Source organism: Diceros bicornis, chromosome 34, assembly GCF_020826845.1.
Source record: "Diceros bicornis minor isolate mBicDic1 chromosome 34, mDicBic1.mat.cur, whole genome shotgun sequence".
NCBI lineage: Eukaryota > Metazoa > Chordata > Mammalia > Perissodactyla > Rhinocerotidae > Diceros > Diceros bicornis.
The window spans coordinates 29,612,022-29,626,594 of record NC_080773.1 but is presented as its reverse complement, the minus strand read 5'-3'; the positions used below and the strand labels follow the sequence as shown (position 1 = coordinate 29,626,594).

The following is a 14,573-nucleotide window of genomic DNA, read 5'->3' as shown; positions in this document are numbered from 1 at the left end:
ATATTTGGATGTATTGTTTACTAAGGGAATAGACATCCTCATCAAATGTCTCTGGAAATATTTCGAAATTGATATTTCATTAGTTAAAAGCAAAGCCAAATATCTCCAAAAGAGTCCACCTTTTACAAGCCTCACTATCTGCACATGACATAACACATTCAGACACAGAAAAAAAAAGAGACAGGTTAAAATACCTGATTTATCTAACGTAATTTTAAGTTCAAAATAATGTTCCGAATAAGTGAGAAGAAAAATTTTAAAAATTGAAATTGCAATTATATTAATTAATGACTTCAGCAAAATACAGGAAGTCCACTTGGACTTCTGAAACGTATTTGTATTATAAATTCGTCTGAAGAGGTGTGGATTAGTATAACAAATTTAAAGAAAGAAAAATTAATTTCTATCCATGCGAGAAGAAATTTTTCTTTTAAAACAACCTGTCAGCTCTCCATCCCCACAGCGCAGGGCCTGGCCCCATCAAGTCCCTGGAAAGGAGCCCAGGGTTGTGTCTCTGCCTCCCGAGTCAATGGGGAACAGAAATAGAAATTATGCTCTGCTGGGGTTAGTATAAAATTGCACACTCTGAGCATGCACAGTTTGCATTTCATGTCACATTCTAGTTTCCCTCACCTACACGGACGATTCCGCCTTTTGCTTAAAGTTGTAACTGTCCCGGTCTGAGATGTTCCTGGATCCCACGACCCCCAAAGCCTCCCGCCCCGCTCCCACAGGGCCCAGCGCCCCAGCCGCCTCCCTCACAGGACACGCGGATGCAACCACTGGTCAAAACGCTTTCAGGAGGGCCAGCCTGGTGGCACAAACGGTTAAGTGCGCAGCTCCGCTGTGGCGGCCTGGGGTTCGCTGGTTGCGATTGGTGGTGCGCACAGAGGGCACCGCTTGTCAGGCCTTGCTGTGGCAGCGTCCCACATAAAGTGGAGGAAGATGGGCATGGATGTTAGCCCAGGGCCAGTCTTCCTCAACAAAAAAGGACGATTGGCAGTTGTTAGCACAAGGCTGATCTTCCTCAAAAAAAAAAAAACTTTCACGAAATTCCTTTTCAATTTGTCAAGAGGCAATATCTCGGCTTCCAGCATAAGTGGCCAACAAACGTGTAATTCTCTAGGAAGTTGGGCTGCAAAGGACACCAGACAGATTCAAAGGAACCCAGAAGCAGAGGGCTAGAGGATGTTGAGCCGGAAGACAAACACACAGGGAAACCTGAGGGGCGGAGGAGAGCGCCAGACACCGCGCTCAGCCCCGCCTCTATGTCGCCCAAGCCCCACCCGCCTCTGTGCTCGCCACGTCCTATCGGCCCCGCCCCGATACGCACGCGCATGCGCGGTTTCCTGGAGACAGAAGCGGATCTTACGTAGCAATCGGCGAGCTCTGTGAGTGAGTCTGTGTTTCTAGTTCGTACCTGAGGTTCCCTGTCCCCAGGCCCCCGGCCGTCACACCCGGGTTTCGAGGTCGCCCCCTAAGTTAAAATCTCTGAATCCGCTCGTCCGTCTCGCTGTGAGTTCGTCCCTTTCGCGCCGTCGCCATAGACGTCCCGAGTCCTGCGGCTCCGTGCGGTCTGGGAGTCTGCGTCCGTTTCCGGTTAAAATCTCTCTGAGGCAGGTGCCGGTCCCGCCTTTCCGCCTTCGGTCCGCGTAGACACCGACCGCCAGCCCTGTCGTTTTCCTGCTCAGAACGTTTCTCTGACGCCCCACTCCCCTCCCCCCGCCCAACCGCGTGGTCCAGTCCTCGCTCAGGAGGTGGGTACATGCCCTTCACCCCCCTCCAGGGAGAGCAGAGGGGAAGAGATGGGGAGAAAGAGGCCGAAATACGTGGAGTTAGAGGCCACCAGAAAGTTCACGGAGAAAGAACGCAGAGGTTGAAACAGAGTGGGGCCAACACTCTGTAGGAGGAGGAATAGAGAGGGAGGGAAACAAAAGGATGGGGAGAAACAAGGAGAAACAGAAATGGACAAAGGAGAGGAGAGAACCAGGACACAGAGAGAGACGAATGCAGGGAGCAAAACTCACAGCGATGGAGAAACCCAGGGACCCAAACCCGGGCGAGTATTGAGTTGATTGGATATGGGATATTAAGTTGTGAAGTAGTCCTGACTTGAGGCTCTATAATCTAATTGAAGATTTGTTGAACTGCTAAAATTATACAGAAGAGAATGAGCGTTACAAAGCCAGGTTTATGAGGCATCTGCATTTTCTAATTATTGCGTCGGAAGATAATTCCATATGCAGCCCCTATCCACCCTGAGGGCAGAGACTGTAGCTCAGTCAATTCCAGGTCACCCTCTTCCCTTTCAAGAAATGGGGGAGGACTTTCTGTCCCTGTGGTTCATGTCATTCCTTTCTAAATTTGATGTATCCTCACACTTGTTTTAATTTAAGTGTTTTGTCTAATTTCGAAATTATTTTCCTTCTTAATTTTATTGTTCAGAGAATGAGGTTTCTATGCCTTTTACTCATATATTGGAACTATTCTTTGATGTCTGTAAATAACTATAGTATTTCACTGTGCATCTGGTAAGTATGTTGGTAGTCTTTTAACACAACAAAACCTAGTTTAACCAGTTAGTTTAAAAGTGAACAGGTTATGTCTTCCCTAAAGTGATCTGTTAAAGTAGTGACTTCTGAGCTGAAGTCTGCGACTATGTAGATGTTCCCCTCAAGTCCCCTTTGTCCTTTCTGTGCAGATGTTGAAGGATGGGCTGGATGGATCTGGAACTTTGTTCCAGTAGAGCTCATGTGTCCATGATGAACGGATTGCTCAGAGCCCATCTCCCAGTGCCCCTCTTTCATGTTTTCCAAGACTAATAACTATTTGTAACTTCATTTTTTAAATACTTTTCTGCAAAAGAGGAATTAAATGCTTGGGTTTGATTAAACCCATGAAAGAGAATCTTCTCTTGCGCAGGAATGTGAAATGTAATCTGGATTAGAACAGACCTTTTCTGCTGCCCTGTCCAGGCGACCACTTACACCCTGTTCTGCTCACTGAACTCAGACCTCTTCAGGATAACTTGGTAAACTTTCTCCCCTCTGAGCCCCAGTGCCCCCACCTGTAACATGGAGATGATAGAGTAGACCAGGAATTCTGAGTCTGAGCTAATGAGATCCCTGAAATGATTTTCAAGATTTGTTGTGTGTCTGCATTTGACAGTTTTCTAGTACAGGGTGTGCAGTTATTATTTGCAATGTGTCCCAGTCCTCCAAAAATAACGAAAACCACTAAGAAAGAGGCAGGGGCAGAGGCTCAGAGACAGAGGCATGCCTCTCCTTCAGCTTCACTCTCTCCCTCTCTGTGTTTCATGGGTAAATGTTAAGTTTCATTGTGTCATCTCCTGGCAGTAAACCCTCTAATGGTTTCCTGTCACCCTCAGGACAAAAATCTAAGCTCATCACTGTTGTGACACAGGGAGCTCTGGAGTTGAGTAGCCCTTCAGACTTTTTCCAAATTGAGGGAAGGCACAGACTTCCATATCCTGCATCAACCAGTCACTGGATTTGGGCTACCTAGGGAGGAGTCAAGATTTTGGATGAGGCGCTTTCCTTACACTTCATGCCAGGTGGACAAAGGACAGTGCAGTTGCAGCAGAGTGTGTGGGTTCGGTAGGAGGGGAGGGCTTTCTGGAGAACTGTGTGAAAAACTCATATATTGGTCTCTATATGGAGTTTGTTGCCCCTGCTCCCTCCTGTTACAGTGGGCAGCAAAGGGTTGTCTGTCCCCTGTATTGAGGTTCTCCCTATGTGTATATTTGTGGCAGAGGAAGGGGGTGTGGTGAGTCTAAGCATTGAACAACATATTTTTGTCATACAGAATAATCTAACCTGAGAGTCTCAGAGGAAGAGGACAGAAGGAAGGAATGGCTCTTTCCAAGGTAAAAGTCATTCTTAATTGACTGGACTGTTCTGTTCGCTCATTCATAAATTGCCATATGTTGGACTTGCTAATCTTCTCTGTCTCTGAAGGATCCTACCTAAAATTTTGACTTAGTGTTATTTAGCTGACAGTACTCTTCAAAGTACTGTCCAGATTCAGTGGAATCCCCACCGCAATTCCAACAGCCTTTTTAGCACAAATAGGAAACCCACTTTTACAATTCACGTTGAATTGCTAAGGACCCCAGATAACCAAAATAACAGTGAGAAAGAAGAACAAAGTCAGAGGACTAAAATTCCCAATATCAAAGTTTATTGTAATCCTAGAGTAATCAAAACTGTGTGATAGAAATATAAATCAATGGAATAGAACTGAGAGCCCGCAAATAAACCCACACATCTAAAATCAGTTCCTTTTTTAAAAGGGTGCCAAAAACTCACTCAGAAAATAATAGTCTCTTAAGAGGTGCTGAGACAACTGCTTATCCACATGAAAGAGAATGAAATTGAACCTCTACCTTTCCCCATATAAAAAATTAATTCAGAATGAATCAAAGAGTAAATTTAAGACCTAAAACTATAATACTCTGATGGAAACGTAGTCATATTTCTTCATTACCTTGGATTTGGCAGTGGACTTTTAGATATGACACCAAAAGCAAAGAGAGAAAGACAGAATAAATTGGTCTCCATCAAAATTAAAAATTATGAGCAGTGAAGGGCACTATCATATAAGTGAAACACAGTCTACCAAATGGGAGAAAATGTTTGCAAATCAAAGATCTGCTCAGGGTCTAGTATCCAGAATATATGAAGAGCTCCTACAACTCAACCAAAATTCAAAGAGCTCAATTAAAAAATGATCAAAGGACTTTAATAGACATTTCTCCATGAAAGGTGTGTGATGGCCAACAAGCACATGAAGAGATGGTCAATAACATTAATCATCAGGAAAATGCAAAATCGAAACCACAATAAGATATCATGTCACACACTAGGATGAATACACTAAAACAGAAAATGACAAGTGTTGGTAAAGATGTGGAAAAATTAGAATCCTGACACATTGCTGGAAAATGGTGTCACTACTGTGGAATACAGTGTAGCAGCTCCTTAAAAAATTAAACTGTGTAACCAGTAATTCCACTTCTAGGTATATAGGCAAAAGAATTGAAAACAGGTATTCAAGCACATGTTCATAGTAGCACCATCAACGTTAGCCAAAATGTAGTGACAACTCAAATGTCCATGAAATGATGAGTGAATAAATAAAATGTGGTATAGTCATACAGTGAAATTATTCTTCCATAAGAGACAAATGTAGTCCTGACACATACTACACCATGGATGAACCAAAACTACTATTCTCAGTGAAAGAAGCTGGACACAAAAGGTCACACATTTCATACCATCCAGTGATATGAAAATATCTAAAATAGGTAAATCCATACAGACAGAAAGCGTATTAGTGATTACCAGGAACTGGGGAGAGGGGAGTGGGAAGCAACTGCTTAATGGGTAATGGATTTCCTTTGGGACGAGAAAGATGTTTTTGACCTAGATAGAGGTGACGTTTATACAACATGTGAATGTACTAAATGCCACTGAATTGTAGTTTGAAATGGCTAACTTTGTGTTATGTGAATTTAACCTCAGTTAAAAGAAACTTAGAGCACTATAACTTGCTATAAATTTTCTTACGTGGATCACTGAGAACACTCACCCAGCCAAGTCAAACCTTACACGTCTCTGCTTGTCTCATTTGTGTCAAAATAAGAACTCTGTCCCTGTTGACATGGTGAAATGTGCTCTCCTTTCAGGGACGGTTGACCTTCAAGGATGTGGCCATAGAATTCTCTCGGGAGGAGTGGGAATGCCTGGACCCTGCTCAGAGGGCCTTGTACAGGGATGTGATGTTGGAGAACTACAGGAACCTGCTCTCCCTGGGTGAGGATAACTTCCTTTCTGACGTTGGTAACTACCTTTGTATATCTTTGCGTTTCCCCTTGTGAGTCTCTTGGGAGCCCCAGACTTGCTTGTCTGAGTTCCAAATCCCTGTTCTTGAGAGAGTGAAGCTGTTTGGATTCAGAAAGGAAAGTCTTCCTAGTATGGCACATAGACTCTAACTTTCCCTTTCTTCAGAAGTTTTGCATGTATCATTTGTGAGTAGTGGCGGTTGCAGAACAGTAGTAGTCAGAGAACCTTATGGCAAATTTTTAAAAACATCTGATTCTGTGGTTTTACTCCTGTGCTTTTGATTCGGTTGTTCTTGGGAGAAAGCTAGATGCCTGCATACCTTTTTTTTTTTTTTTTTTTGCTATGGAAGATATACCCTGTGCTAAGATCTGTTGCCAGTCTTTCTCTTTTTTTTATTTTTGCTTGAGGAAGATTAGCCCTGAGTTAACGTCTGTGCCGATCTTCCCCTTTTTGCATGTGGGTCACTGGCACAGCATGGCTGACAAGTGGTGTAGGAGGCCATGAGGAATCATTTCCAAAGTCATGGCATCCCTGAACAAAGGGAAGCAAGGACTTTTATTTCAGTTGGGGAATGAATATTCAAAAGGGAGAAGCAGGTATTTGCTTGCACAGGCTCAGTGGGAGAACATGCTTCCACATAATGAGGCCTAAGCTCCTCCTGGAGAGAGCTTTGCATTAAAAATAAGGCAAAGGTCTTGGGCATAGCTCTTGTGGTGAGGCTTGGTCAGTTTCAGGATGGCTGGTGGTTGCATCTCCTTAACATAAAAATGGAAAAGAAACAATTTGGAAAAAACAGTTAATTGCTTCCATACCCACCATTGAGTTTCTCAAGGCACCTAGTTGGTGAAATTCTCAGCTGAACAAAGAACTGAGAATGTGTTCTGGAAAAATATAGCATATCATGTTCCGTTTTTCTTTTGTAAGAAGAAATTTCTCTTGAGTAGAATATTATCTCCATTTTTGAGCAAGGGAAACAGCCCTGGACTGTGGAGAGTGGAGGGAAAGTAGGAAAGAATGCAGACTGATTGTAATGTAAGGAAATGTGAACACAAGTAAGAGCTCAGATAGATGGGCTCAGAGTAAGCTGCCTTGTTAAATATTGTTTAAGAAACTCTCCTCAATGGGGAAAGATCTGTGGGAAAATAAAAGTTTATTTCTTATGAGCTCTCAAAAGACATTCCCCCCACCAACCACACACACACTTACTACTGCTATTGAAATGTGTAAACGTTTAAAGTCTCACTCTACCATGATGCTCCAGCTCACGCAGAGGCTGGCAAAAGCTTTATCATGATATACATTACTCTGTCATCGGGCTTCTCTGACCAGTTTGGTCCCTTGCTGTGAGGGAAACGAGATGGCTGTCTCTATGGAGTCTTCTTTCCCCTTCATCTCTCTTGGTTCTCAGTCCACAGAGGTCAGCGATGAGGCCTCTGTGGTCCTGACCCCAGGACCTATTCACTTTCCATTCACCTTTTATACCTTTGGGAGAACTTCTCAAGAGGTAGACAAGAAAATAGCTGCTCTTCCATTGTCTCTGGGGTTCCATGAAACTCCCTGGGCTGTGTCAGGCCCTGTCTGACTATTCAGGCCCCTCAGCCGTCTCTTCAGTTCTCTTTTTGCCACACGTGTGTAAAGAGGAATGGGATTTGAGATTGTTAAAGAGATTTTAAAATTTTTTATAATGTTTGACATTGTCTCTGAGCAGTAATGCAAAAACTAGACACTGAGATCCTCTCTTTGGTCCCCATTGCTACGTGGGAGTATATCTCAGTCTTTCAGGCCTTCGTCTCAAGTAAGAGCTGAGACACAGTGCACAGCCTCTTCTCAAGAACCCCCCAAGATCCGAGACTCTTATTTTACTCCCATACCTTATATTTTTCTCCCTCTTCCTGCTCTGATTGTCAGGGAACATGGAAAGACCTTGGTCTTCCTGATCTCTTATTCTCCTAAGATTTTACCTCTGAAACTTGCTTTTGAAATAGACATTCCAAGGGTCTGAAGTTTCATCCTCTATTTCTGTTGAGATAACTCATCTTTAGGTGTTGAATAACTTGTGGTGGACTCCCCCGTGGAGGGTTTTTACTGGGTAACTGAAAATTCTTGAAGGAGAACGCTGATTAATAATGTTAGAACATCATCCTGCTCCTTACAGAAGTGCCTCTTGAAGCCAGTGGGTAGTCAGCATGTCCCAGGATCCTGAGGTGGAAAGTATTAGGAGAGCCTGACTGATAAGTGTTTCCAGTTGTCCTGTTTTTTGAGGAGTTTGACAGTGTCTCCCAAGGGCAGTATGACAATATTGTTCAGACATAATGTGATCATCTCCTCTGAGCCAGCAAGAAATAAAAGGTGTAGGAACTTAAGGAGAACACTGTCCAAGTTCACAACCTAATTTATATGAGACTCTTGAGTAAATTACTGTTCATGGCCCTTTGTTTATCCCCTGTGTGTGCTCTTGTTCATTCACCTTCACCAAATATGCTTTGACACATCTTACTGAAGGAGTTTATGAAGTGAAATGGTGCCTGCATTTTTTCTCCTGCAATTTGTTTTCTTCAAGTCACTGATACTTTCGTCTTGCAAACTTCGTTGTTATACGTGACCTTGTTTTCTATTTATTTCATCAGTTCAATATTTTTGATGATAGCCTTAGTGTTCTTTTTTTTCCCCTCAATTTGGGATTGTGGGGTCATGGAATGAATATTGTTTTGTATACCTCATGTGATTTCTTTCTTGATCAGTTATTACTCAATATTACTTTGTCGAAGACCTGTATAACCTCCAGAATTTTTTGAGAAGATAGTCTTAGATATTATTTTTACTTCTGTTTCATATTACTTAGTGCTTAGTAGTGCTGAGACACCTTTTTTGGTGGACAATTATTTTGAGCACTTTTAGTTTCACAGCAAAATAGAGTGAACAGTACGGAGATGTGTTAGGTATTTGCTACCCCCACACATGCAGACCTTCCCATTTATCAACATCCCGGATACACACCAATGTGCTACATTTGTTACCATTCATGAACCTACACTGACCCCTCATTATCACCCAAAGTCCATCTTTACCTTAGAGTTCACTCTTGGTGTTGTACATTGTGTGGGTTGGACCAATGTGTAATGACACATATCTACCATAATAGAATCATACAGACTAATTTCATGGCCCTAAAAATCCTCTGTTCTCTGCCTGTTCATCTCTTCCTCCGTCTTAACCCCTGCAACCACGGATCTCTTCACTATCCTCATATGCCTTTTCCAGAATGTCATATACTTGGAATCAAACAGTATATAGCCCTTTCAGATTTTCTCCTTTCACTTAGTTATATGCACTTCAGGTTCATTCATGTCTCTTCATGGCTTGATAGCTCATTTCTTTTTAGTGCTGGATAATGCTTCCGTTATCTGGATGTGCTTCAGTTTATTTCTCTATTCACCTTCTGAAGGACATCTCGGTTGCTTCCAAGTTATGGCAGTCATGGGTGAAGCTGCTATAAACATTCATGTGCAAGTTTTTGTTGGAAATAAGTTTTCAACTCTTTGGGCAAATACTAAGGAGCATGATTGCTATATCATGTTACAATATCTTCAGTTTAAGAAACTCCAAAGTGTCTTCCAATGTTGCTGTACCATTTTGCCTTTCCACCAGCAATGAATGAGATTTCTTTTTCCACATTGTTGCCAATATTTGCTGTTGTCACTGTTCTAGATTTTGTGTATTCTCATATCTGTGTAGTGCTATCTCATTGTTTTTACACACTTTCCTCAATTAAATCTATTGCATTTTTGAAACTGAGAATTTTTAATACGGTGAAAACACTTTTGTTAAGTTACGTCGCTACAGAAATACCATTCAAGTGGTTTTCCGTATTTTTTTTTATATAAGATTCATTGCTTTTTCCATAGTATATGTAGTTTTCTGAAAAATAACTGGGATTTGATTTTAATTCCACTGACTTTTCATATTTTGCTGCAAATAGTTTATTCTAAAGATTGCTCTCTGTGTAGATTTGTCATGCACTTTGTATACTAATCTAATATTTAAATATCCCCCTTCATGTAGTAGAAAATAGGCTTTTTTTTACACTCCATTATTCCCTCAGTACTACTGCTTCTGAGACTTGTGTTGCCCAGACAATATAAATTCTTGAAATTACATATTTCAATTAACCCATGAAGCTTGTTTTGTTCTCGCTCTTCTCTTTGACCTGAATTCTCTGGGAAGTCACCTGGTCCTTATTGTCACACATCCAATTGCTGTTCTTTTGTTCTGAGTATTATTGGATACTTATTTTGCTTAGCACATCTCTGCACATAGCCCTCTGCTGTGGATCAACATGGTACTGCCAAAAATTGTTCCTACGCTTACATGCTGCGACTAACACCCTTTTTCCTTGCTAGTGGTTCTTTGCTCTGGGTCATTTAGTAATTCCTTTTAAGGATACTGCTTTCTGATGATGTTTGTGAAGTTACAATTCATTACTTTTAGATTAGTGTGTATTAATTTCTATGAATTCATAAGGATAATAACCACATGTCTACTAATACATATAGTAAGAGCACTTGCCACATGCTATCTCGTATATCTTTGGGATTGTAATGTTAAAACATCCAAACAAATGATTTCATATAATGAAAATATTAAAGCATTGGCAACTCTTATTTTTATATGACAAACAAGGACACTTGAACTAACACACTCAATGTGTCAAAAGTGATAAATTTCTATTTTTAAATCTATATAATAGAGTTCATGAGTTCTGTTTTACCAAATATGATCACATCCCAAAAGAGTTGAAACCTTGACAATAACCTCCTGCTAACTTTGTTTCTACCACAGAACCTCTGTGGCCCCCAGTGAGAGATCATCATCAGTATTCATAGTCACCCTCCATTACTGGACCTTTGAGAGGGTTTTATTGCATCCATATGTGTTTATACAGAGTGAATTCATCCATTCTGCTCTTGGTGGTGTTTTCCAGATTTTTGCTTTTGGGTCTTCCTAAGAACATTCTTGTACATGTCTTCTAGAATATATATATGACTCTCTTTAGTATATGCATAAAAATGGAATTTAGGGCATATGCAATTTGATCACTTTTAGAGCAAATATTGGAATAGATGTAAATTTGCATTCTTCCCATGACACTGCATAGTCTCCCTTTTTAATCTCTTCCTTGTTTGCTTCATCCTCATAGTGTAGTTCCTAGGGAATGAGTATTATGCCTCTTGCGGAAAGAGTTCCTCTCTTTTTCTAAATCCCAATCCTGGCCTTTTCTCAGATCTCTTGTTGATCCAAATGAAGGACACTATGCCTTTCCGTATATTAACTTTGAGCACCTAGGCATCCCAGTTTCCACAGGACCCACGCCTCCCTGTGCTACATGCACTGCATTATATCTTGTAGGTTTTCTTTTACAATTTTTTCTATATTGTTTTCTCTCAGCTTAGATAACATTTTCAAACCACATCCTATATACTATCCACATTTTATGAACCTCTAACTGGATAATTAAATGGTACTTCATAGAGAGTTGATCTGTGTACTAGCTACTATATAACTGTAGACATGAAATTGTAGTTGAGATTTCTGACTGTCTTCCATAATTTTTTTTTTTCCTGCTAAGGAAGATTTGCCCTAAGCTAACGTCTGTCACCAATCTTCCTCTTTTTTTTTTTTTTTTTGCTTGGGGAATAGTCACCCTGAGCTAACATCTGTTGCCAGTCTTCTTCTATTTTCTATGTGGCTACCACCACAGCAGGGACACTGACAAGTGGTGTAGGTCCATGGCCAGGAGCTGAACCCAGTCCAGTGAAGGGGAGTGCACCGAGCTTAACCACTTGGCCACTGGGGCTAGCCCTTCTTTTTTTCTGTTTTTTGCTGGGGAAGATTTGTCCTGTGCTTACATCTGTTGCCAATCTTCCTCTTTTTACTTGAGGAAGATTGGCCCTGAGCTAACATCTGTGCCAGTATTCCTCTATTTTGTATGTGGGTCTCCACCACAGCATTGCCATTGATGAGTGGTGTAGGTCCATGCCCGGAAACAGAACTCGAGCTGCTTAAGCAGAGCACACTAAACTTAACCACTAGGCCACAGGGCTGGACCCTCAATTTTTGATCTTTATATTAATGTGTGTTTCCCTGAAAGTGATATTTCAAATTTAGTGATTCTCAACATATTGTTCCTTTTAACTATTGTGTGTTCCTTCTTGAATGTAAATTCTTTCTTTAGTTCCTTAGGAAGAATTCTTTAGAATTTCAGACTATTATTTTGTATAATTGTTGTTAGTTATTAAATTACCTGGTGATTTATCATGGGTTAGAAAAATGTTTTGTTATCATTGTTTTAAACATATATTCTTTTGGTATGTTTTTCTAGCCTCATATCAACACACCTCATTATAAAGATTAAGAATTATGGAAGACAACCTCAAGTCTCCATGAGGATTTTATGCCTACGGTTATATACTAGCCAGTGTGTAGATCAACTCCTTAACTATGGAGTATCATTTAATTACCCAGTTATATGGCCAGAAAATATGTATAGTGTATATGGTTTGTTTTGAAAATTTATTATCAAAGGTGAGAGTGAATATTAATATGGAAAAATTATAAAAATAAAAATGTAGAAATCTGTATATTACAGTGGTGTTTGAAGACAGTGATTCAGAAATTTCATAACTTTGTTCATTATAAGGATTGCTTTCTGTATAATTATCTAATTCAATATAAAACATCTCTCTTCCAACTCAATGGGAAGCCTTTCTGCTGGATTTGCAATAAAGGAATTATTGCCAAGAGAGGACATTAATGAAGGAGAATTCTACCATCTACTGATACTGGAAAGAAATGAAAGCTGTGGCATCAAGGATTTTGACCTCAAAGAAGTCTTGGAAAATATGCACAAGTTTGGGAGTGTGTGGGGATATGATGCCAGAAATCACAAAGCAGTGCCGTTAATCCATAATGGAAAGCTCACTCGTAGAATAGATGGGTGTAGTAAGTCCACAAATAATTTTCCTCAAAAGCAGAGTGTTTCTGTAGGAAATAATACCTACCAATATTTCATGCATGATAAGCTATTTATAGGAAATTTGTTAAAACTGAAAAATAACATAAGTGATGCCAGAAATGAGTATGTAATGTGTTTGGAAAATAGAATTCAATCAGGTTTGCAGGCACACCTAGCTGAACTGCAGAGATTTCAAACTGAGGAGAAAATTTGTGAATGCAGTCAAGTTAAGAAGTCTGTCAACCATGGTTCCTCAGTTTCACCACTTCAACAAATTCCTCATGGTGTTAAAAATATTTGTAATAAATATAGGAAGGTTTTTAAATATCTTTTGTTACCTGCACAATATGGGCAAACACATACTAGAGAAAAATCTTACAAATGTAATAAGAGGGTAAGGCTTTTAGCAAAAGCTTGTACCTCTTGAAATGTGAGAGAATTCATTCTGGACAGAGACCTTACAAATGTAATGAATGCAGCAAAGCCTTTGCTAGCTGTTCAAACCTTACTCAACATAAGAGAATCCATACTGGAGACAAACCTTACAAATGTAATGAGTGTGGCAAAGCTTTTACCCTTTATGACACTCTTAAAGGACATCAGAGAATTCATACTGGAGAGAAACCTTACAAATGTTACGAATGTGGCAAAGACGTTGCTGGTTCTTCAGGACTTACTAAGCATAAGAGATTCCATAGTGGAGAGAAACTTTACAAGTGTAATGAGTGTGGCAAGGTCTTTGGTCAAAAGTCATATCTTGCAGTTCATCAGAGAATTCATACTGGAGCGAAACCTTACCAATGTAATGAATGCAGCAAAGCCTTTGCTGAGCGCTCAAGGCTTACTCAACATAAAAGAATTCGTACTGTAGAGAAACCTTGCGAATATTATGAGTGTGGCAAGGTCTCTAGTCACAAGTCAAATCTTGCAACTCATCAGAGAATTCATACTGGAGAGAAACCTTATAAATGTAATGGATTGGCAAAGACTTTGCTGATTGTTCAGTATTTACTAGGCATAAGAAAATCCATACTCGTGAGAACATTTGCAAATGTAATGATTGTGGCAAATCTTTTACCCAATTTTTGTGCCTTAAAAGATATAACAATCCATACTGGAGAGAGACCTTCCAAATCTAATGCATTTGGCTAAGTTTGTACTCAAAAGCTGAACTTGACAATTCATCAGGGAATTCCTACTGGAGAGAAACCTTACAATGATAGTGAATGCAGCAAAGCGTTTGGTGAGCATTCAAGCCTTACTCAGCAAAAGCAAATCCATACTGGAGAGAAACCGTACAAATGTACCTAATGTGGCAAATCTTGTACCTCATTTTCAAGCCCTCTTCAGCATTAGAGAATCCCTACTAGAGAGAACTCGTACAATTATAGTTAGTACAGCAGGGCTTTACCCAATTTGCAAGTCTTCCTAGGCAAGGGAAAATACGTACTAAAAATAAACATTATAAACCTAGTATATGTGGGAGTACTTTTATTCAAAAGCTCAAGCTTTGGGAATCCTCAGAGAATTCATAGGAACAAGAAACCTTACAAATATGATTGAAACAAAACTTATGCACATGTTTAAGCCTTTTTCAACATCAGAGACTCCATTGTGGAGAGAAAGCATATAATAGGAATGTATATATTCAAGCTAGTAACCAGGGCTCAGACCTCATTGGATATCAGAATATATAT

At 40.3% G+C, this 14,573-nt stretch overlaps 2 protein-coding genes across 7 annotated transcripts in view; both read left to right on the top strand.

Moving 5' to 3' along the window:
* The first annotated feature begins 1,369 nt into the window (after positions 1 to 1,369).
* LOC131397343 (zinc finger protein 677-like) overlaps positions 1,370 to 14,573 on the top strand; it is a 47,204-nt gene continuing 34,000 nt past the window's right edge. For 2 of the 6 annotated variants that reach the window (XM_058530142.1, XM_058530141.1), the window contains exons 1-3: positions 1,371 to 1,757; positions 3,826 to 3,886; positions 5,708 to 5,834. In XM_058530142.1, coding sequence (XP_058386125.1) covers positions 3,872 to 3,886; positions 5,708 to 5,834 — 142 coding nt within the window. In that variant the 5' untranslated portion in view covers positions 1,371 to 1,757; positions 3,826 to 3,871. Of the gene's footprint in view, positions 1,758 to 3,825; positions 3,887 to 5,707; positions 5,862 to 14,573 lie in introns of all 6 variants that reach the window. The other 4 variants (XM_058530143.1, XM_058530144.1, XM_058530140.1 and 1 more) reach the window with 3 other exon arrangements.
* The window catches only part of LOC131397319 (zinc finger protein 677-like), a 3,014-nt gene continuing 708 nt past the window's right edge, over positions 12,268 to 14,573 (top strand). Inside the window, 3 exon segments of the mRNA XM_058530121.1 lie at positions 12,268 to 13,265; positions 13,268 to 13,849; positions 13,852 to 14,573. The exon segment at positions 13,852 to 14,573 is cut by the window's right edge and continues 708 nt beyond it. Coding sequence (XP_058386104.1) covers positions 12,617 to 13,265; positions 13,268 to 13,849; positions 13,852 to 14,015 — 1,395 coding nt within the window. The 5' untranslated portion in view covers positions 12,268 to 12,616 and the 3' untranslated portion in view covers positions 14,016 to 14,573.